Raw genomic sequence first — 23794 nt, forward strand, 5'->3', positions numbered from 1 at the left:
TCTAACGGACACTGTCCGGACCAGTGTATATGTCCTTTGCATAGAGGTGTCCGCTGTAAACGGGTGTCCGTTAATGGAGGTTCCACTGTAGTATTTAGTTGTAATAGCTGAAACAGTAATGACTTAAAAAACAAAATATCGATTTCTATTTACTACTTGCAACAATAAAATGTTGCTCGTAAAAAATGTGTTTGTACGATCATTATTCATGTGTGAAGGACATGGCATCGAGGAATCCAAATAAGCGCAAATCACCTAAGCAAATTGTCATAGACTTGTGCGATAAAAATCAGGGACGCCGGAGAGGGGGGCGCGGGGGACAACCGCCCCTGTTTCGTTTGATGGGAAGGGGAAGGGGGCCAAAGTGTCTTTTTCATAGAAGTGTCCTCTACAACGGACGTTTGTTATTATCAAAAGATTCATATGAAACTCTGACTGTACTGTCTTATTCATTGGGAAATTATTTTTCAAATTCCCTTTTACCCAAGCCTGCCCCCTTGTCCCTTAGTCGTTTCGGCGTCCCTGATCAAAATATGGAAATGAGAAAATAAAAAAGAAGAATGTCCCGAGTATTTTAGAGACTTTTCCTTTTTTTACAGGGTAGGATCCGTTTGTACAACTAACTCTAGGAACAGGGCAGCAAGTTCATTATCAAGAGACAGTTGCTTTTAGGATAGAAAAGAAACATTTTCCGTGACCTCGAGGAATGGAATGGATTTGACTACCAACTATGTGTTTGCACTCTTTTTTATTTTCATACCCCTCCCCTTTTCTCTTCCCAAATTGTAGACGGAAAAATGTAGCAAGTTTTCACATTCTAAACAGTCCTCACTTGTCCCCTCAATGATGGGAACATCTTCAGGAAGATCGCATTCAAAAAGTCGTCTCTTCGAACAGGCTCCACCAATCAAAACGTGATAACTACCAACTTCCATTATACCAAATCAAAGGCGTTGAATGGAGGACTACTCGTATGTGTATGCTCATCCAGCTTCTGATTCTCTTCTAGGGCACAAAGCATTGTTTGGCAGATAACTGCAAGCATTCAGAGGGGCATTCGCTGTGATTCCCTGCCTTGTGTATACTTAAAGACAGAAGTTATTTCTTTCTCACTTTTTCATTCCCCTTAATCTATATAAATATATATATTTGGAATTTGAACAATTTTTTTGTGATACAGAATTTGAAAATGGCTTTGAAAAAAGCAAACATTTTACAACATACTCAGTATGTTGTAAAATGTTTGCTTTTTTTCAAAGTCATATTTGGAATTGTAGGATATTAATTTCTGTTGTTCGATACGCAATCTTATTCTAAGTCTTGGTTTCAGCACCGTTCCTGACTAGTGGCAAGTGACAGTGAATTTAAAGTGTTGGGTCAGCATCGTTTTCTAATGACAAATTGAGAATGGATTAAAATTGAAGTGGGAAAACTAGAAGAACACACCTGAGTGTAAAGCTCAAGCTCCTGTACAATTTGATCTTCATAGAAAGGATCATCATCAACTCCATCTTCGGTTACTCCAAATCCAAAGTTTGCAATGCCAATGCCAAAAGACTTTGTGATTGCGAATCTCTCCATGCACGGTGCCAACATCCTTACGCGACGGGAAACACAAATATCTATGAGCTTCCTTAACGGTCCTGAGTGGAGTACTTGTCGCAGTCAAAACCCTCTTTGTAACTTGAGACTCCAGAACAAACGACAGATCAATTTTGCCGCCCAGTTAACGAAAAGGGTCCATCTCAGTAACTTTTCGGGCAGAGCTTTATCAATGAAGATGACCCAAGGTCTTCGAACTACAGGCCAACCTGAAATGCTCGTTTGCTTCCAGGGCCGTAAGAAGCCTGCGGAACCAAATGTATCCTATTTCTAATCGATCCAGCATTGTGTTCCCTCGCCTCAAGAATTTCTTGCATCGTGATTGAATGATTTAGATCACGATTTGTGGTTGGGTGAACTCAACAGCTATCTCCTTCCGGATATAACGAAAAAGAGCATACAAACGCAACTGTAGCCAATGCTGTTAGTTGATAGTTCGGCATTGAATTGGTCCCATTCCACAAATTTGTCAAAAAATGACAATTCTGACGATCTACCTAATAAAAAAGTGCCAAGTTAGAGGGTTCATATCCTCCCATCCCTTCACGGTTTGATAGGCCCTGTTTTGTAAAGAAACGAAGTTTTAGCCTTAAAGGTTACGAGATTTTATTTCTAGTAGTTCAAAATGCTAGAGGGTTTACTTTGCATCCAAGTGAAAAAACAATAGACCCATTGATAATTGATTATTAAAATAACATTGAGAAGAAAACTATGGCAGCCAGTGACTGGTTTTCGAAGCGAATTAGTATGGCTTTAAACAGATAATTTGCTGAATATTTCATGGGAGCGAAGGATCTTGGGGAGCATAGGGGCCGTTGGGAGCGGCAATTTGTTCAGCCATCCAACGATGTCGAGCTGTGTTCTATTTCCTGATACTAGGGTACTTGAATGGGAATCAACACAATAGGCAGCCTCATCCAAATATTAATTTTTTTTTCGACAAAACTGTTTCTAAAATTCAGGTGCCTAGTCAACTTGTTGGACTTTCTTAAAACTACGTCAGTTTTTACCGAAACCACAATCGGAACAATGAAAATTTTTATGTTTTGATCATCACTTGAAAATGATGCAATTCACAATATGCTACAAAACTGCTTTTTAATTCCCCTAAAGTTTCTTCTTCTTACGGTAGTAAAGAACAAATCATTCTACTACCTTGGCGTACTGGAACTTTAAGTGGTCGAGGAAGACTCCGGTCCCCCGTCCTTTTCTATCTTCTTACCTACTGCGTAAATACAGATCGATACAGATATTTAAAAAATGCAGTAAGCGAGACTTGCATAGCAAACAGCATGCCACGAGGCGAAGATTGAAAGAGCCTAGGATGGATCCTTGTCGCACCTTAGCGGTAATTCCTTTTCTTTAAGTCTATCGATTTAGTCGGCATATAGTAATCAGTGGGAAATGATTTAGACGACTTAAAGTTGTGGATTGATTAAATTAGCAAGCTACATATTCAATGCGGCTTCAGAAAGGAAATAATTTACATTGTCAGATTTCCCTTGTAACTTGGAGCTGAAATTTCATGAATGAAAACATTTACTTGATAACAGCAAAATTTGAAAGGGATCCTTGGAGGCTCAAGCCCTAAAGGATTGCACACCAGAAAATACAAAATTCTGGGTTTCCAAAAACAGCTATGTTTTCCAAGCAAGCAGCTACATTGACAAAAAAGCCCAAATGGCCAACATCGACAGTCCAAGGTATGATGAATCAAGAAACAGTTACCATTCTTTACCAATCAATAAATGGTCTGAGGCCACGGGAAACTCGATTCGGGAGATTAACTGGCAGGAAACCTCCACTAATGATGCGAAAAAGATATGTGGGGAAAAAGCAGTCTAATTTCGTGGACCAGAAGTTTGCAATAAACTATAACATGAGGTCAAGCTAGACCCTTCTCTGACTACTTAAAAAAGTAGATAATTACATATGAAATAACTTTATTGTTGAATTTTACTTCATTTTGTTCCCATTCATCGCTTAAAATATTCCTTTTTAAGACCGTAATGGGGCTTTCATGTATCAAGAATTTGAAATGAAAAAGGAGGAAATGAAATGAAATAATGAAAGGAGATATGGAGACTCTACTAGCTGGAAAAAGTCGCGTTATGGATTTCGTCTAAAATAACAATAGTAGTAAACGAAATTAATCTTCGATGAAATTCAGTGTGCTTTACATGAAGTCTTTACCGTTGTTTATTTATCATAAGTGAATAGCGAAGCCTAGGCTTAGTGTTTTTGTAGCCAGGATAAAGATCAAAACCTATGATAAAGACTAAGCCTGTGATAATGACCGAACAAAATAGTCCGACTTTCGGAAAGACGAAAATTTGACATTTAGAAACATATAAAGCACCAAAAAGCAAAATGATTATGCTAATGGTTGAATTATGAATATAATATTAACGGTTGGGGGGGCGGTTGGGGGGGCGCGATATGTCCCTTATGCGAAGAAAGTGGTTCAAAGCCTTGGCCCCCAACTTTTTCAGCCTTGGCCACCCCCACTTTCAAATTCGTGGCGCGGGCCCTGGGGAATACCACAAGCAAAAGAAAGTAAAATTTCTCCTTTCCATAAAGATTAGGGCAGCAAATCAAAGGAATGATAAAAGTTGAAAACAGCAAAAAGAAAAAAGTCATTGCAGAGTCGAGGCCGTGATCAGCAGTAGTAAAAGCTGAGGCGTACGCTCGAGTCTATGTAAGCCTTCATACCTTAAAAATATCTCTGTAGAAACAATATACTGATACATAGACTTGTTTTAGACCTAGAGCTTCTACAATTGGCAAGTTGTTTAGCATAGCCAATGCAATTTAGTTTGTATTTGCTGACACTGAAATTAAACAAATCCTAAAAATCATAGCATTTGATATGGTATAGCATTGCCAGTAAAAGGCTGTGGTTTTCCTAATCGGTTACTTTAATTGGTTACTGCTGTTTTGACCTCGTTTGTTGTTTTGATCTCGTTGATAAATGCTACAACCAAGACAAAGTAACAGGGATTGGTTGGGGGAACTACCCTTGCTCATTAACTCATACCACAATTCCTCGAATTAGCCCTCTAGAAATTTCTTTATGAACATTTAATCAATTATTACCAAAAGTATGAATTTTTTTGGTAATTCAATAAAACGCCAAAGAAAACATCAGATGAAAAAAAAACAAATCAAGGGGGCCTATTCGAGGAGTTACGGTAGCAGTTGGAGCTTATTCGAGGGGGGCTTATTGAAAATTTGTAGTTCTATGGTGGGGTCCAACGCGAGAAGGGTGAGGGTTTTTCGAGGAGGGGGGAAGGGGAATTCGAGAATTTACGGTATCCAGTCAATCTATGAAAGATTTAACTTATTGGCACATTTAGAGGAAGGTTAGGTCATCAAAGTTGAAAAAATTCTTAAAGTGTTTTTGCGACGTCATCAATTTCCCACTTTATAATCGTTTTTTCCTGCTGTGCTATGCGTTGGTATATTCATGTTTGAATCTCCTTTTCTAATTCTCACTATACGTCTTTAAATCCTGTTTATCTCAATAGCATTGGTTTTTCTACCACATTGTTGCAGTGATGAAGACTATATAGGCGACCTGACAATTCCTTCCGTAAACCGCCCAGCTTTCTTACGCTGTATATGATTATAGGTTCAAGGACGACCTCTCTTATTACACAACAGCTATTTATCACAAAGATCAAGGGTTGGAAAAAATTATAATATCGACGTGTTTCCTTGACAGATAACTAGCCCAAAAACAAATATGTGACCGACCAACTTAAGAAGGCCTATCGCGTTGCAATTGCTGCATGTCACGACTATTTCATGCAGGGGGAGCCCGAAAGGAAAAACAATCATAGGAACTGGAGGGGCTTTTTCACAGCTACAAATATTCTTGAATAAGTCTACAAGGTCTTTCGCAAAGTCTAGGCAGTGTTTTGTTTTGATTAATAATTACCCATGCATTAGCATAATTAATAGATGCCAACGTTAGAGAGAGCCATGCTTTAGATATAGGCTTTGCTGAATGTTCTGTTACGTTCTTACCATACGTGAATTATTCTATGTATTACCTGCAACATAGAACATAATACGGCGAGTGTGGCATTAAACACATTTTCCAAACATGACCATGGCTACTACTTGTGCTTCATCACAGCGTCAATTTATGGGAAATAGCTTTCGAAGAAAAAGTCTTGATTATCAAAAAGAAAAAATTCAAAATCTTGCCTGTTCCACATTTAGAAACCAGTCATTACCAAAATATTTACATAGGATAAAAACGAGCCAAGCATTATCCTTCATAAGAATCTTAACAAACGGTAAAGCAATGAGTTTGGCAATATCTGGCTACAGCAATATATCACAAACACTAACAAGAAACAGAAGTTTAATGTGTTCTGTTAAAGAATGTAGGCCACTCTAATGTTCGATCTAATCAAACGTTTTTCCGTATTACCTTTCGGAAAAGGCAAAGGTGCTTTCCAGAATGGAGAACCTGCTTTACAGTTACGCCCTCGATGTCAAAATGAGGCTTATAAATGTACTTGTCACTACATTACCATGTTTCTTTGAGACCGTCACGTAGTTACAGGCAGCCATCAGTTAAAAGAATAGATCATCCAAATAATCTTCAAGTTCTTCTTCCCTAAAGCAGAAATAAATTATATCATTAGTACTTCTTGTTTTTGCGATTGCAAACTTTCCCCTAAGATTTACTATGGCAGAAAAATAGAAGCATAAACCGCAGGTAGTGAAGAAGAGTTCCTAGTTCCGTCAATTTCAACGCAAACATACTAATTGCAAAGCCATGACAAACCCTTGGACTTGATGTTTGGTTCCTTGACGAACTGCCCGCGAAATGAAACTATTGCCGGTATCATTGGAATCCAGCATAAGCTTCTATTTTACAGACTCCATTTAGCAAAAGCTGACGAGAAAGGCAGCTTAAGGTTTACCCTCAGCATACAAAAAGGCAGTTTTCTTTATATTGCTTATAGGATGATTTCATTCCTGTTGCCAACACTGATTGTAGGCATCTCTGTTCGTTTCCAATCTTGTGGGCTCAAATGTCGGACTTAAGCGCAGCAGTTGAATCGATTGATTTGCATCTCACAAAATTCCGATTTAAAACTTATACTAAAAAGCAATGTGTTCTCAAGCTTTCAATTCTCATAAAAGAGACCTTTCACGCCGACATTGGTAATCTTGTGAACATAGACTGAAATATGATTCGGAGTCTCTGACAGTGTTTTTAATACTGCGAGCCATTTGGATTTTCACTCCGTTAAATCGTACAGCTAAAAACGTAAGACCCCAGTTAGCCTTGTTTTTCATACGAACAGTCCATACAGAATCATATAACTATTAAGCTTTGACGTATTTATACCTCTAAAGAAGTTTTAAGAGGATTTTGAAAGACTTCGTAAACAAGATATCAAAAAATGTTCGGTCAGAAGCCTTTCGGTGAAAGATTTGTACTCGGTTTTTGGCAAGCTTAGATTGGATCAAAACAGAGAGTTTATCTTTGAAGTTCGTCAATGCATGGGCTCCGACGCAGGTTGGAAAGTGGTGGAGGGGCCAAAGGAGATTTTAACAATCATAACAAAAGATGTTTAAAAAAGCTCTATTGTTTTGCAAAAAAGGGGGGGTCATGGCCCCCCCCCCCCCCCCCGCCCCTCCCCCTTTCATCGGAGGCCTTGCAATGGAAACGCCCCAAAGGACTTTGCAGCGTTGTAAACATATCTCTGTCCTGTCCATTTGCATTGAGTGATTTGCTGTGTGCCATGGATGATATGGGGATAAGTTATATACTACAGCGCCTTTGGACGAGAAAAATTTGAATGACGATAGTTGAAAATATTTTCAGGACGCATAAAGCAGATTTGACACCGATGCATGTTGATAGTTTCCATAAAGAACTTAGGATGGCAGTCCCACCCTCGAAAACCACAAAGGCAGAAAAGTGGATATGAGAAAGGATCGATGTTAATCAAATATGGACATCTGAGGTTCCATCACCGAAATGAAATCTTCTAGAATTTCAAGAAACAGTTTCTCAAGACTTGAAATATGTAAGATATTCCTTTATAAACTAAAATGTTGCGTTTAGGGCCGGATGACCTAAGTAAGGTTATTCTTAGTACAATTAGAAGAGCACAAGTAGAAAAGAGCTTCTAAAAAGTAAAGAAGTAAACGCAGAGAGCAATTTAGAGTAAAATGTGGGAGTTTTTACTCTACTTCGTAGAGGCTTTTGTGCCCAGGGTAAGATTAGGCTGTAGATTCCTTGAGGCATAAAGAAACAAAGGTGATCTTCCATTGTTTCAGGCCTATGTGTGACGGCCATTTCTGGTGCGGCTTCGATTTGTAGATGGAGGCCTAACTCTCTTGCAACAATGTTTTGTTCTCCCGAATACTGTCTTCATGCTTCGAGCTTATCAAAACATAACGACCATAAAATTGTTGCTACCTAAAGAGAATATACGATTTGGGCTTAATTAGAACTGAATGAAATTAACATAATATCAACTTTAATTTAACATGAAATTCTTTTCTAGAACATGAATCAGATATTTTATTTGCCAATTCTGAGTGCTAACGTGATGTAATCTAGTGGCCGACAAGTTATCAAACCTGCTAACATATTGATCATTTCTGCAATCTGCAATCTTCGATTTCAGAAGGAATCTATTTAGGCCCTTGAGCTTAAAAAGATAAAAGAAGGACAGCTTTATCACTTTAGTGCTTTGAAAATCCAGCTTCATTGTTCATGTTGCAGTTTAGACAATTGTATTTTCCTCTCCTTGATTATTATTACGATGTTAATCTCCTAGCAACATATGGCTTGTTGTCACGTACAGCGACCATGCTAGCACCTGTCAGTAATCAAACGAGCAACTGGTGACATGGCCTAAATTTGATCTGCTAAACGATGCAGAGATTTCCTTTTTTATTTTGGCTGATTCTTGTCGGATTTCTATTGATTATTGCTGCTTATCGCTCATATATCGTGCAGTTTCAAGCCCTCCTTGCACCGAAATTTGGCAGCAGCCGAAATTCGAAGATAATAGCAGCCTTTGGTGACAGCTTAACAGAAGGCCTCTATGACTGGCCTAATTCTCGACAATTTCATCCGTATACCGGTGAGCTGCAAAGACTTATAAACGAGCGAATTCTAGGTGTACGGTCAACCATGAAAATTGCGGTACAAAATCATGGAGTGAGTGGAGAAAGGTTGAGAAAGACGATGAAAAAACGATTGAAGGAAATTATTTCAACACATAGACCAGATTATGTTATAATCCTTGCCGGAACAAACGATTTGCTAGATCTTGATAAAAATGCTGCAGATGGTTTGCAAATTGAGGCCGAGGCCTTTGGAATCTTAAATGATTTGCAGACGCTCCACTTGTATTGTCACTACAAAGGAATTCAATCAGCGGTATTGAGCATACCAGAAACTGCTATCGACGAACGAGGCGCAAATGGAAGCGTTTCGCTATTGCGACGCTCTGTAAACAAAGAAATGTACGATTTCGTCAAACAAAACAAAACAAAATCGATATTTGTAGACATTGCAACAAAAATTCCTAGGAGAAAGAATAGAGCCTTGTGGGATGACGGTGTTCATTTGAGCCCAAAAGGTTATGATCTAATAGGGCAGATCATATACAAGGAAATGCAGGCAGTTATTGACCAGTGGCTTGGTGCAAGACATTAACTAGCACAAATGTTGCAAACAATTTCTCGAAAATATTTTCAGGTTTCTCGTATGCATGACTATAATATTTTATAATTCAAACCGTATAATAGTCAAGTTATTTTTGAAAAGAAATAAAACTTTATCAAACGGTATTTGGAGAACGCTGAAAAGCAGACCTAAAGGGAAGGTAAGATATTAACGGCTCTTTGGATACATTTAAACGTACGAGTGGAAGCGGATATTCAAAGACAGCAATAAAATAGATGGACATAACAGGGAAAAACTTACTTCACAGGTAGCAGAGAGTTTCCATCTACAAGCAACCAAATTTTCTGGCCCTAGTTTCGGTTATTTATCGATATTATTATTGATACTTGAAGCCTTGCTAAACATTTCAAGCCAGAAAATCAAAGTCATACGGGATTATTTACTTCTCAGGACAAAATCCGTTAACAGAACCTGATTTTAAGCCATTTTTATCCACAAACCTTAAACTTCAGTTAGTTTCAAGAAAGGGCAAGAAATGTTCCGGTGTTGGCAAGACTTGAACAGTGGCAGAATACACGGACTAGTTGCAATTATCATAAATTAATCGTCTATTTGATAAACTTTGGTTCTGTTTGTATCTTCCTTAACCCTGGCGACATACTTGTTGCTATACAAATATCAACCAAACTGTGGCGAGAGACCTGTTTACATACTGGGATCTAATGTCAGAGGTTTCGAATTCCGGTTTGCCTACAGTCCTTGCAAAACAACCGAGTCATTGTAGCTAAAGCATTTCTCCGGAACGTTACCTGATTCCGACGCCGGACCCTTCCTCTCCCATGCGAAGAATTCCCTATCATAAGTATCAACCAGGAAGCAATTTGAAAACTCCGTAAAACAACGTTGGAAGGGGACGAAACTGTTGCCTCTCACCAGAGTTGGTACACACGTACCGGTCTGAGCCTCCGGTTCGATTCAGGCAGGAAAAGAAAAAATAATCAGGTTAGAGACCAGATAGGCCTAAGTACCTCGAAACAAAAAAGAGATAAGGGCCTAGAAGCATGTTTCACTCAAAAGATGATTGATAATTCATGATTTCTTGCAAGAGGATGAAAATTTTCATCTCACTTCCGTTTTTACTTTTGACAAAAACATGAGCCATTTTCAAGTATTTTCGATTATTGGACATAATACAAAGGTATGTGACCCTATCTTTAACTGACTTCAAAATATCATCCACTAAGCCTCACTTTTCAGAAGCAACACACCACAAATTTTGATCACGAATACCCGATAGCTCAATTTTTGATCCATTGCTTTTAAAAGTAAACAACAAGAAAATTTGAAAAAATTTCCATATAGAGATATGGATTTTGTTGCTTCCATACCAAAGATCACAAAGACCAGTAGGTGCAGAGAACACGTGGTACCCAACAGCTAATGGCGATGAAAGTTTGGCCAGTGACGAGCTTTACAAACCAAAGATTGCTGCATAACTCTTAGGCTATTTCAGCAACAAAACCACATGTCAGAAAAAATCAAACTACCTCGATTTTTCAACTGATTGCTCAGCAGGTTGACTCCAAATTGCTGTTGTCTGTTCTTCTTCAACTGATTTGCTAGATGTCACTTCTGAAACAGAAAACCAACGTGATCACAAAATTTTATTATAAATTTTATGATGTTGGATTGGACATTCCAGTATGAAATTCCAGAATGACATGAAAGCAATGGTTTCAATAATCTTTTACTGCTATCCGAAGGACCTGTCGATAAAAATGTGCTACTTAAAATAATCTAAAGTTCTTTTAGTTTATCATTCCATATTCAGTAGTACGGGGCAATCTTTCTATTCGAATGTGTATACACAAATAGTAGCCCTTCAGAGAGTTATGAGCCAATGCCAAAGCATGATGGCTTTAGCAATAGTGAAAGAAAGACAGATACAAAAACCCATATGGCTTGAAAATAAGAAGAAAACAGGCCTATTTTCTTAGTTTTTCATTTTCATTACTATACCTTGATGAATTTTCCATTATTTTCCACCCAAACAGTAATCTTGAAACATTTATTTAACTTGCTATTTGAATTTCGGTTAGCTAAAGAAATTTGACAGCAATGCTGCCATTTTGTGGAGGGTGATGGAATACTTTTCGAACGTAAGTGCAGATTGGTGCTAGCTGGTTTGTTAAGTAGCATAGATAAAGATGTTAAATGTTGCTAATGCGAGTCTTGCGTCTTAATGTAAGTATCAGGTGGCTAGTAGTTGAAAGAACTTTATCCACATATACTACGTAATAATGTAATGATTGTCCAGGTATCCCCCATTCTTGTCTAAACCAGGTCCATAAAGGGATCACTGAAGTTCTTAAAAACAGCAAACAAAATATCTTGCCACTTTGGCATCCTTCAATGATGGTTCCTTGACTACGCTTTGACCGTACAAAAAAGTTGAAATCTATTGCTTTACTTAATTCTGTAATGTGGCAAAGTTCTGCGAAAGCTGTAAACTTTCTGTTGAAAATTTCTATATGTGTGAAGGTGCCCTTTTGGCGTTTAAGCTTCCTTTCTCCCCGTGATCTTGGCACAGATTCAGTGTCCCATTTTAAGGTAAGTTTGCAAATAGATGATATGTGACCTTGTATCTCTCCATGTAGGTAAAAAGCCTAAGCCAATAGATTATCAAAACAATTTCCTACGATATGGTGATAAAATGTTTGCCAATCAATTCAGCAAAAAAAGTCACTGAAAAAAATCCAGTCGACAACCAAGTAGGAAACAATCGATTTGACTTTCCAACTCAAGCCTCTCGGGCACCATAATGCACCTATTTCTTTTCAAAAAACGCTCTAACAATCCCACTCAGTACTATCTTATCAAAATGAAAAAACCAAAGCAAATACAAAATTCTAGACCCTTATCATCCTCTTTTTCTTCTCCGCTTGTTTCGTCAGAAGAGCTGGAACTTTTCCTTCGTCTTTTGGCTTTTTTAGTTTTACTCTTCTTTTTCTTCTTTTCTCTTTTCCTTTGTTTTTCAGGTTCGGTTTTCTGTCTTTTTCTCTCTGCGATCTTACGTCTAAAAAAATCACAATTATTATTTTCAATTTTTTATAAGCAATTTGTTATAAGGAACGCGTACTAGACCATTAAAAAAGTAAGAAACTTGAGTACTCGAAGCAAAAGAAAATAACAAACAAATGAATTTTGAAAAAGTCCAGAATTCAGTAATTTTATAAGAATTCATCAATATGATTGGCTGGCTGGCAGATAAAAATACCTTTCTTTCATCTAAGTACAGCATTAGAACGGAAGCGAATTTATTGACAAAAATGTCACAAGCATTTGAAAACAATACGAAGAGTTTCACTGTTTGCAGCACCAAACCCTTTCTTTTCAAGCTTCTGTTGGGAAATTTTCTAATATGCAAAATTAAAAGCAGAACCTATGATTTTTGCATAATAGCAAGAAACTAACATAAAACCACGAGGATTAAAACTTCCCAAAGCCTTGTGAAACTGGAGTACACAACGTTGACTTTTGCTTCTTATAGAAAAAAACGAGTGGACGATAATCTTTTTCGCCATCCATGTGGCCTATTAGCTGGAGGATGGAGGCTGAGAATTCAGGTGCAAATGAGAAATACCTGAAAATCTAACCAGTTCAGAGAAGGTCTTGTCTTGATAACTTAGATTATCCACCGCAATTCTTGCCCCAGTTCTTTAAGTTGGGCAAACGGTGTGATTGTTTCACAGGTATATAACTGCAGAAATGGCTAAGCAAAAAGTGTAAGAACTATACATTAGGCAGAAAATTTTTCGCATTCTAAGCAAATGCACATATGTGTTCATAATTTCATCATAAAATTTCCTTCACAAAGAGTAAAGGAACTGAGCAAAATATTCTGAAAAAATCACACCTAGAAGGTTTTGTTTCTTTGTAACGCAAGCATGTTCCTTTCAATTTCATAAAAACATTTACTTTTTATCTCAAGACAAAATCTTTCCAGGAGCAAGAAGAACGGAAATACAACGCATAACTAATTCGTGCAAGATGTTGAATCTAGTCCCTATGATCATTAGTATAAAGACGACCTCCAACGTATACTTAATCTACTGCTCGAGCGATAAAACAAACTCTTTGTCTACATTAAGTGCAAAATTTTTAGGGGATCAAATTTCGGACAATAAACATCGGCGAAAATATTTCAGGACATATTTCTAAAATTTCGGACAAATAAATTTTTTCAACCAATTAATAAAGTCTTTTGGATGCTTAAAGCAAAACCAAATCATGTTATTGGTTCACACATAAATTTTTAAATGGATATTGAACTCTCAAGAAACTGGAAAGAATCTTTGACTAAGCATTAAAGAAATAGGCAAACATGCTGCATATGTTAGAGAAATTAAACTTACTTTTGGTGGAAGTTTAATTTTGCAGAACAGCTGGGGCACAGCCCTAAAGAAAAGGAAGTTTCGTGTAAGTAGCATTCGTGCAAATAAACATCAGGCAAGGAAAGCTTGCATTATACATTCAGGTTTTTATGAATAAGCAAAATAATAAAAACCGTATAATTGTGTACTGAAAGACGTTAAAGACAACACCGGAGATTTTGACTGGGTGTATTATATCAAAATTTCACTAAAGGAAAACTTTCTATCCATTAAAGCTCCCATCAACGGGTACCCGAAAAATTTCCATCCTTCAATGAAAACCGGAACAACCGCAACCAACAGTTCCTAACAAAGGACATTTCCCCAAAACGGACGTCTCCCTAAAAAGGACACTTACCTAAGGGTACATCTCTCTACAACGGACATTTCTTTACATTAAATATGTCCCTTGATAGACATATCCCTGCAACAAATTCCTCCCAAAAACGGACAGTTCCCTAACCGGACACCTTCTTTCAACTGACATCTCTCAACAATGGACACCTCTTTATACCAAATACGTCCCTTACTAGACATATCCCTGCAACAAATTCCTCCCAAAACGGACAGTTCCTTAACCGGACACCTTCTTTCAACTGACATCTCTCTACAACGGACACCTCTTTATACCAAATACGTCCTTCAATAGACATATCCCTGCAACGAATTCCTCCCAAAAACCGACATCTCCCAATTACGGACACCTCGACTTACCACAGACAGCTTCCTACAAGGTAATCAAATAACCGACACCCCTTACAGAGGGCATCTTCAAACAATAGACAATGCTGTTCCAAAAATTAATCTTTTTGGAAAATGCTACCTGTTGAAAATGGATACCTCCTTGCAACAACTGTCATTTGCACTCACAGATATAAGTTAGATGCTCTCCCACTGAATTTCATTATTGTACACAACGCTTATTATATTAAAGCCTTGCTCCATAAATTTGCTCACGAATAGCTTAGTTGATTCATCCTTGGTCAAACCTTAGCCATAATAAACTTTAAAAGCGAAGACCAAGGTGACATATCAACGATTTTTTTCCAAGTCAAGTGATATTGTTTATTAGAGATTTCATGCATCAAATTACTTCAAAATTACTTGAAAACAACTTTAAGCATACAAAGCATTCTCCGTGCCTTTTCAAGAAACCATTTTAATATAAAACAGTGCAACTTGTTTGATTAAAGCAAGGATGTTTTAGTATTTACAGCAGCTGCAAACTTCTTCTCAAAAGAGATTTCGGTATTCTTTCTTCATCTCCAAACTAAATTCAGTTTGCACCTGTTTATACTGTTTCAGTCAGGTGCAAAGGACAACTACTTTGAAGTTTTGAAGATTCAAACAGCGATAAAAAGTATTTATATTCCGTCAGTAAAAAAATTAAATGTTACGAAACAGTAATGAAATGATCTGAAAGGTTAGGAAGATTGAAGGGATAACAAAAAACTAGAATAACGTTCGAAAGTGTGTCAGGCGCTTGAAACAGAGCCTAAATAGGCGAATCACTAAAGTTTTGAGAACAAGAAGATTGAAAGTTGCCGATATTTTATTTTCTAGTAAAAACAGAATTTTCTGAACAAATTATAAAACCATATTGTCTTTAGAGCAAATAATTTGTAGTTTTTCGTTTAAGGTAAAAAAGGGTTAGAAAACAAATAGCTAGATCCGCTTAGAAATTGATAAAGGTTTGCTCGTGAAAAACGATCTTTGCATAACAAGCAAATTCACAACCCGTGTACCTCCATTAAAAGTCTCCAGATCTTGTGAAAACCATTAATGGCGTACAAAAATCAAGATAACCTTAACTAAAATTTATTATTTTGCAGCAGAACAGCACATGATGACATTTCCAATTAAAAGTATAAATAGCCTTAGTAAAAACTGTACAAACGATAGATTTAGTCTATCGAAGAAAACAGATTTAAATTAAAAGGCCAGCTCTGCCTCACCTCCTACTTTTGCCTCATTTGCATTAATAAAATTAAATTAAAAAATCTAAACATTAAAATCAAATGTTTAATAATATCCTTCAATTAAACATTTTACTCCGCACATAAAAGGATTGCCCGAGATAAATCTTTAATACATTAACCAGCTATAGATTGATTTTTTTGTTTAAACTATCATTCTTAAAAGGATTAATAAAAATCAAACAAGCTTGATTTCTTCAGGCAGAGTCAATAAAAACCGAAGGTTTCAATGATTGATTTATAGAAATGTCTTCAAACTCCCATTCTTCTTTTTGTCTACGATGCATCAACAAAGAACGCACGGATACTTAGTAATATCAAGCAGTTTTTGTAAACACATTTATCCCTTGACACAGCTTAGCAAATAAAACATCAAGGATTCATTGTACGACAAGAAACATTTACAATCTGCTAGGATTTCCTTACTTAATTTCACTAGGGCGTTTTTCTTCATGTCATGCTCAACGTATCCAAAATTGACCTGAAACCAAAAACGAAAACGTTCAGTACACATAACAAGCATCTCTTGATTGGCTGTCATGACGTAACATTACCTAGTTTGCCAACTTTTGAAAGTCAACATCTAAAAATGTTGGTAAACCCTGGTTTTTTGGACTGATAAACACGAGGACCTATCTAATGATCCTGATCGTTTCTCTAAAATATTTCAGTATTTTTCTCCTCAATAGACCTTTACAATGGCTCTAGGATTATATGGTTTTTTCCTCAATCTCAAATTGTTCATTCGATTATTATGTAACGCAAAAAGCACCATATTTCAGACAACCAACTACCGCATGCAGCAAAACACCTTTCTCGATGATGCAAGAAAACCCTGAAAACCTCCCAGAAATGCAAAGCCCTAACTACTGCCAGGCCTACATAGATTGAGAATGGTCATCCAAATTTCTACATATTCTATACTTCAAAGTAACGTACAGGCCATAACTAAGTTTTAAACCACTTTCAAGAACGAAAAAAATTCTGTCAACTGTTTATGTGATCTTAATTGATGCAAGGTTTTAACATATTAACACCCCATTAATCTCTTTTAAAGGATAAAGAAAAGTCGCAAATGACATCGAAAACATGTTTGTAATAATTTGGGTTAATTACTTAACACGAATAAGCTCTCTCCTGGAATAAAAAAATTTATTAGCCAAAAATCGCCAGTTAAATACGACTTAACCTAAAGACTTGATTGAAACAATGAAAGATATAAATTATTGAAACAATGAAAGACATACGATTTAGTCAAATAAATTGATTGCTTCCAACGTGTTTGGAGCAGAAAGATAATGGGCAAAAATAAGCGGAGATTCTTTAAAGATAATAATAAAAAGATCCCTGTGATTCATGAAAAGGTAATGAAAAAATGTCTCACCTCCCAGCTTTGAAGCTCCTCCTGTATGTCACATTTTCTACCCCCGCAAATGAATTGCCCTAATCACGAACAGGAGAAAGCAAATAATTCAAGCTTTCCAACTATACAAAATATTAAATTATTTCACTTACATTTTACTAACTAGGAGCAAATCTGCTTTTTCAAACTCTGTTGACAAGATTTAGTATTGACAAATGGTAGAAAAGGTGACAACGTCGAAAATCTTGACAAATGGTTTCATAACGTGATAAATAGTGCACAGAACACAAACGGTGCTTGGTATTATGTTACCATATGACAAACAGTCTTGGAAGCGAAAAACGCGCTAAAAGAATGCTTATAACAAAGTTCTTTTGCTAAGTTTTGTTATATAGATTACAGTTGTCAGATGCGTTCTCGTGACTTCTGGTTTGGAACTCTCATAAATATTTTCGTAATTATACGTGATTTCCTAGGCTATAAATTCGGTTTTACTCGGAATTTCTCCTGACCTTCTACATGTTTTAAGCCCCCCCGCCCCCTCCAAAAAACCTATGTTCAGTTTGGTATTGGTGATATGAAAAAGCTATTACAACGATTCGGAAACAAAAGGCATCATTGCATCTCATTAGCCACTTAATTGTAACTAGTGCATTGAGCCGAATTAGGAAATATGATAAAGATAAAAAAAGAAAAACCCAAGCCAAACCTTTCCCATCCATAACCTCTTTTTCTGTCCTCCATCTCATTGCAAACTAAAAGACAAATACGATAACGCTCAAATGTTTGAGGTCAATTTAAAAAAAATCAATTGATAATGACTTATTGCTTGTCTTGAGATACCACTAAATATAGGGAATACGGAATATGTTGAACTGTCCTTAATCAGATCAGATATGGCCAATAAACGATTGGAAATTTAGAACATATAGCTATGAATAGAGACCAAATTACAAGGAGGTCAATGTTTTTGTGAGGAAATCTCAGCAAATATCTAAAACACATTTGTTATCCAAATATAATAGGTTCTAAAAAGATTTTTGTGACAGCATTACTTTATAACAATACTTTGGCAGTGTGTTTTAAATAGAGAAGTTTTATATAAACGAATCAATTTAGAGGGAATCAAAATGTTTTGGTTAGCAACAACATTTGATAAAATACCTTATTCTCTTTGTACCTGCTCAAATCTGATATGCAATATTCTTTAAATAGTTTGTCATAATATTTTTTTGCTAAAGATTTTCCCCTGCAATGAAAAACGGATCAATAATTCTAATCACGAGAAATATAAAGGCTCTAAACATAAAAGTTAACATTATCAAAGATACAAGGGCTTAAACTTTTTTTGGTGTTGCTTAATGATGCAAATATAGATAACATACTAAGGTTACTACAATTTTATGTGACTGATAAAGTGTTATTTATTGAGAATTTCTCAAAAAGTTGTTGGCATTGTTAAACATATGATAAAGTATAAAATATATGACAAGAAGTACATAAAAACACATTGTGAAATAAATAAAGATTGAAGCTTCCATTTCATGATGAATTCTTGTCTCTGGTAGCCCTTGCAAGTAGTCACATAAAATAATGCACTGGAAAAACATGCCTATGTTAACAAAAGAAATGTGTACCAAGAATTATCTTCTTCATCCTCATCTTCCCAAACAAATCTAAAGAAATAAAACAAACTTGATGAGAGTAAGAAAGGAAATGTTTTTTAATAGACGTTCAACAAGATATGATAAATTTCTTGAAGTTGAATACCATTCTGTTGTTGAAAAAAAAACTGAACTTGAAATTGGGCTAAACTTAAACCCACTACCAAAACTGAGGTTTTCTGGCAATTGGAAATTTTTTGCACAAGGAGCCAAAATCAGAAATAAACGTAAGTTGGTGTGCAGGAGTGCTAAACAACTGAACTACATCAGACCACCCAAAGTCACCTAGACCCATATTTTCAAGGGTTCAGCTTTGCAGTACTCAGCACATTCATTATCACTCAGTATAGTGCTGTTGAATGACATTCATTGCAACTTTTTCATTCTCCAATGAAGACAGCATTTAAAGAATTATAGTTTCTTCAATGTTCGTTTAATCCAGTGATCATTTTTGAATTTAGAGTATTTAAATTAGGGAAAAATATCTAAATGCATTTGTATTTCAGTAAAAGTCCTTTCTGCCAAAAATTTATTTCAGAATTTTAATACCAAAAAGAAGCTTATTGCAGATATTCAAAGAAAAAATAAACAAGGATTAGTGACTAGTGCAGTTCTTGGTTGTTATCAATCCTTACTGTAGAAGGATATACCTATTTTTAAGGGTAAATTGATGACAATAGGAACAAATTATTCATTGTAAAAAATTGAATTTTATAATCTTTTGAGGGGCGTGAAGCCCTTGTGTAGTTACAGCTCCTTCTTCAGCTAACAGGTCCAGTGCATTGAATCATATGATATGAGTCATAAGTAGGCTAGAAGACACTGAACAGTAGAGGATCCCTTTGTTAAACCCAAAGGTTGGTCGATTACTACTCCTTGCTTTTTTGTTTTAAGGAGAAAACATATTGACCTAGAGCTAACTAGAAAAGCATGGCATTTAAAAGAGGTCAATTTTCAAATTGACCAATTGACAGCATAAACAAATGAGAATAGTACTCTAAACAATCCCTTTATTTCACATTTCAATCATCACCACCCTGATCCTGTTCCATAAATATCACTGTCAACTTTATTCTTAATTTGGACAGCTAGCCAGTTATCCTCTTTAAGGGTATAATGAGCAAAATGTTGTTCTAGTGTCTAAGATTTCTCCTCCTTTCGAGCTCAGATTGGTCAAAAATATTTGTGTTGAAGCTGGATTCTCCTTGCAGGATTGATAGATAAGCATTAGTCTAAAAAAATTAGATCATTATGTAAAGTTGGAGGGTAACATAACATCTCTTTGAAATCAGTACCTGTGGTTCTCTTTAATGACATCATGATCTGTTTTATAGTTTTCCCTAAAAAATAAAATCATGTGAATCTTTTGGATCTCGCAATACTGGAGTATATGGTTGAGTTGCATACAATCATAACTAGATGGATCGTGGCTGTGTGCATGCCCACAATAGAGAGCTAGAAAAGTAACCATCCAGGATCATCTGACTCAACACAGTTTAATGTCAAAGCAGAGCATTACAGCAAATTCGTAGGACTTCTCTTGGATGAACACCTTCATTGAAAATATCATCTTGCTGAACTATTTTATTAAGACTGGCAAGAACCTGTGGTATTCTTTTCAGGATTAGGAACCTCCTTCCAACAGTTACATTAATATCAATTTATAATGCTTTGTTTATGTCCTTCTTACAATATGGTATTATTGTTTGGGGACAAACTCACAACGGACAAGATAATAGATTCACATGTTGAGCCATTATTCAAATTACAAAAAAGAGCTGCTAGAGCTGTATCACATCAAGTATTCCTTGCTCATTCTCTTCCTATTTTTGAAAACTTAAAATTACTGGGAATCTCAGATGTTTTTAAACTGAAACTATTATCTTTTGTTTTTGAATTAATCAACAAGCTAACTCCAATGTATTTCCATAACTTCTTTTTTCCTAATACATCTATTCATTGTCACGCCACAAGGCAATCAACATGTGGTGATCTCTTCCTGACTATGACAAATACTTCACAGTACAGCTTGAAATCAACTCGATATATGGGGGCAAAATTATTGAACAATCTACCTGTAGAAATGAGAACTACCTCTTCTAAATCTGATGTCTCAGCCTGCTTTTATTTACAACTGTTCTATCAACAAATCTCCTAATTTATTAAACTTTCAATTTCCTTTTTCCAGACTAACGTATTACTTCTTTTGCAAATAAAAATTTATGTTGTCAGTTATGAAAGGAAAGACTGAAACCCAATAACTCTAGCCAGGAAAAACAAAGCATCATTTTGACATTTTAATCCTTTTCCACAAAATGCCGTCTTTCCTGCAATGGTTGTTAGGCAATTCTTTATATTGCAATGGATTCACAGCTAGTAGAAAAAGTTAGCTACATTACCAGTCTTTTAGTTTGTGTTACGTTTATTAAGTTCAAGAGAATGATACCATGACCATAGCAAAACTTTTTTTGGAGGTTAAACCAATTCAGAAATGTCAACTGGTCATTGAAACACAAAATGAATTACCTTGATCTCTGAAAATCTGACATGCTTCCACCATAGTATCTTAAATAATCGTTGATCAGTTTCTTGTGCTTTGCAAACTAGCAATAGGTTAAGGATTCTGCATACGCCAAATAAGAAAACACTGTCCAGAATATGTAATAAATAATACATGAAAAATAACCCAAAAGCCCAAGAGGTTCAACTATCAATCATGATTGGTTTAAGATCAATACGAGTGATCAGTACATATGCCTTCAGATTTCTTGAAAAAATCTAATTTCAAGGAAAAAGTAGTAATACCTACTGACAAAAACTGCAAAAAAATTAAACTTGCCACTTATTAGTACATTGTACTTACCACATTGTACAAGCCTTTTGAAATTGTGTTGGAAAATTTATCAAAATGTTTATCATGTTTATTAAAATTTATCATGATGTTTATTAAAAACAATGTTGTAAATAGAAAGACTTGAATATGGCAAATGCAATCAGATATAAGGCATAAATCAAGAGATGTTTCAGTAGCTACTTTATGGCTTTTGTCTCATCTATAAAATATAACAGACTTAATGGCTTGTTGATATCTCTTCAGCATATAAGACACCACAATAAAAGGATACAGCATCCATTGCAATGAAAGGTTGGAAGTGGTAGTTTCTTTTCTCCCTAAAGAAACAAATAATTTGTTGCTTTAAGTGAAATTGAGAATCTAACAAAATGTAAATTAATAAAGAAAGTAGGCCTCTCCATAAAGAATTTCACCAGGTGCTTGGCTGAGCACATGTCTCAAAGCAATATCTTTTATTGAGGCACCCGAATCATAACTTCAAGTCACATAGAAAAACGCTAATATCTCTATCAGTACTTTTCGTTTGATTTTAACTGATGAATTAAATAACTCTTGACTTTTATGTGTTATTAACACCCCCAAAAGAGACATGAATCAATAATAACATAAATGTACTGAACAAGCGAATCTAGACTTTTTATATGCTTTTAATCTAAAAATTACTTCCTGTAATGATAACAGTGATGACCCCAATTCAGAGTGGTTCTTTCATCACACTCTACTGGCACAAATAGCTTTCTGTTGTTTAACATGCATATTGTGTCAAGCAATTCCCTACTATAAAGAATGCCATGCTTTATAAATGATTCCTGGAGCAACAAGACAATGTTTCTGATAAAAAGTAATCTTAAATACATATGGATGAGGTGCATAATATCCCTAATTTTTGAGAATGAGGTATGTCACAAAATGCACACCTTGTCTCACCTGGGTGCATGCCATGGCCCGGACAAGCAATCACATACCTAAAACTGAGAGGCCTGAGAAAGCCATCAATATTCAATTATTATCCATGTTAACTTGATACAAAGTTTTGTATGTTGGCATGGATGCAAAAAAGAGGGGTTCTAAGGGTGTCACATCCCTAATATTAACAAGTCTCCCACAGACAACACTTTGACTGTGAAAACCAGTTTGCAGTGTATGGCTAGCAGGGACAAGATTCTGGTTGCACAAACAGCCCTGCACCATGGTTGCACAGAAAGCATCTATATATGCCAGGTGCACCATCACTTATCAATTTTTTCACATTTAAATCCAATATATCCAATTTTTTAGGTCACGCATCTTAGGCATGCCATCACCATGTCCTTAGACCGGATTAGAGTGCTTTAGGCAAAGGACAGGCCATGGATGAACTAAAAAACCTGCAAAGAGGTACAGCACACAAGTGAACAGCTGGCCTCAACCAATATGTAGAGGCTCTGTTTTTAATGCTGTGAGTCAGTGCAAAACACCTACCCACAAAGTTATTATAATCTGGAACCAATGGGCACACCAAAAACAGATTTTGATTTGCCTTGCTATTTCACGGAAGCAAGTAATTTGATTCTCGTTTTGAAAGAGAATGTTCATTTTTACAAACTTTAAGATCTAGATTAAAATGTAATGAAATAAACAATGTTGAAAAACATCTCAAATGAATAAGCCCAAGAGGTTCTCTTTAAGAGTATACAGGAACATTCATCGTCATTTATAGCTTGTGGTCTTAGATTTCCTTTTTTTATTTCTCTTAAATCTGTGCTTAGATTTCCTACCAAAGAATGGAGTTTTCATTTAACCACAGCATGAAGACCTACTGTCATTTTTTTCAACACGTTATTTACATTTTGCTTCTCTTGATCTGCTCAGATTGGTTTGTGTCAGTCCATTTTGGACTTCTCACCCCTCCCTTAAAAATACAATTCAATTTCCCCCGAATTTGCAAAAAACGGCTCCTACGTTACTGTTATATTAACCTTAATTTTATTAACAAAAGTCGGCTTGGGGACCTCCAAAGACTCTCCTATGGTAAAAGAGTAGACAGTCTGAGAAAATGTGTCAGGTTTGACTAAAGCCATTCAAATAAGATGAAAGTAAAGTAACTTACATTTTGTCTTAGGGCAAGTGTAAAACAGTGAATAATAATCACTTTAATGGTGTATTGCAATCTTTAATAAATACAATTCTGTCTTGTTTATACTTTCCTTATATAAAAACAGAAATTGTTCAGGTTGAAAGCGAGGTTGCC

General features: G+C 36.0%; 3 protein-coding genes across 4 annotated transcripts in view; 1 reads left to right on the forward strand and 2 right to left on the reverse strand.

Moving 5' to 3' along the window:
• Positions 1-1847, reverse strand: part of LOC135696446 (protein NDRG1) — a 30202-nt gene extending 28355 nt beyond the window's left edge. The window contains exon 1 of the mRNA XM_065215837.2: positions 1447-1847. Coding sequence (XP_065071909.1) covers positions 1447-1596 — 150 coding nt within the window. The 5' untranslated portion in view covers positions 1597-1847. The remainder of the gene's footprint in view (positions 1-1446) is intronic.
• Positions 1848-4022: 2175 nt separating this feature from the next.
• On the reverse strand, positions 4023-23791 carry LOC135696450 (protein FRA10AC1 homolog). Of its 2 annotated transcripts, none has more exons than XM_065215843.2 (13): positions 23654-23791; positions 21836-21881; positions 21237-21313; positions 20006-20050; positions 18684-18722; positions 18211-18295; positions 17756-17801; positions 17068-17126; positions 16110-16164; positions 13690-13732; positions 12190-12350; positions 10822-10906; positions 4023-6232 (listed from the first exon to the last, which is right to left on the reverse strand). In XM_065215843.2, coding segments are annotated over exons 1-13 (786 nt in total). In that variant the 5' UTR covers positions 23656-23791; the 3' UTR covers positions 4023-6189. The 2 variants fall into 2 exon arrangements, with proteins under 2 accessions (XP_065071915.2, XP_065071914.2); XM_065215842.2 differs by lacking the exon at positions 23654-23791 and adding an exon at positions 22482-23645.
• Positions 8438-9762, forward strand: LOC148958571 (uncharacterized). Its single transcript, XM_089112509.1, has one exon. It carries the CDS (start codon positions 8516-8518, stop codon positions 9302-9304), a length of 789 nt encoding a protein of 262 aa, XP_088968635.1. The 5' UTR covers positions 8438-8515; the 3' UTR covers positions 9305-9762.
• Positions 23792-23794: the final 3 nt, after the last annotated feature.

Source organism: Rhopilema esculentum, chromosome 14 (genome assembly GCF_057945365.1).
Source record: "Rhopilema esculentum isolate cy_ngs chromosome 14, ASM5794536v1, whole genome shotgun sequence".
Taxonomy (NCBI): Eukaryota; Metazoa; Cnidaria; class Scyphozoa; order Rhizostomeae; family Rhizostomatidae; genus Rhopilema; species Rhopilema esculentum.

Bases quoted from the DNA above. Each gene is read 5' to 3' on its own strand.
- LOC148958571 (XM_089112509.1), top strand. From the start codon at position 8,516: ATGCAGAGATTTCCTTTTTTATTTTGGCTGATTCTTGTCGGATTTCTA.
- LOC135696450 (XM_065215842.2), bottom strand. From the start codon at position 22,501: ATGCACCCAGGTGAGACAAG. The intron at 21,882-22,481 runs GTGTGCATTTTG...TTGTTTCTTTAG, and splicing joins ATGCACCCAGGTGAGACAAG to GGAGAAAAGAAACTACCACT. The intron at 12,351-13,689 runs GTAAGTTTAATT...TGATTTTTTTAG, and splicing joins AAATTAAACTTCCACCAAAA to ACGTAAGATCGCAGAGAGAA.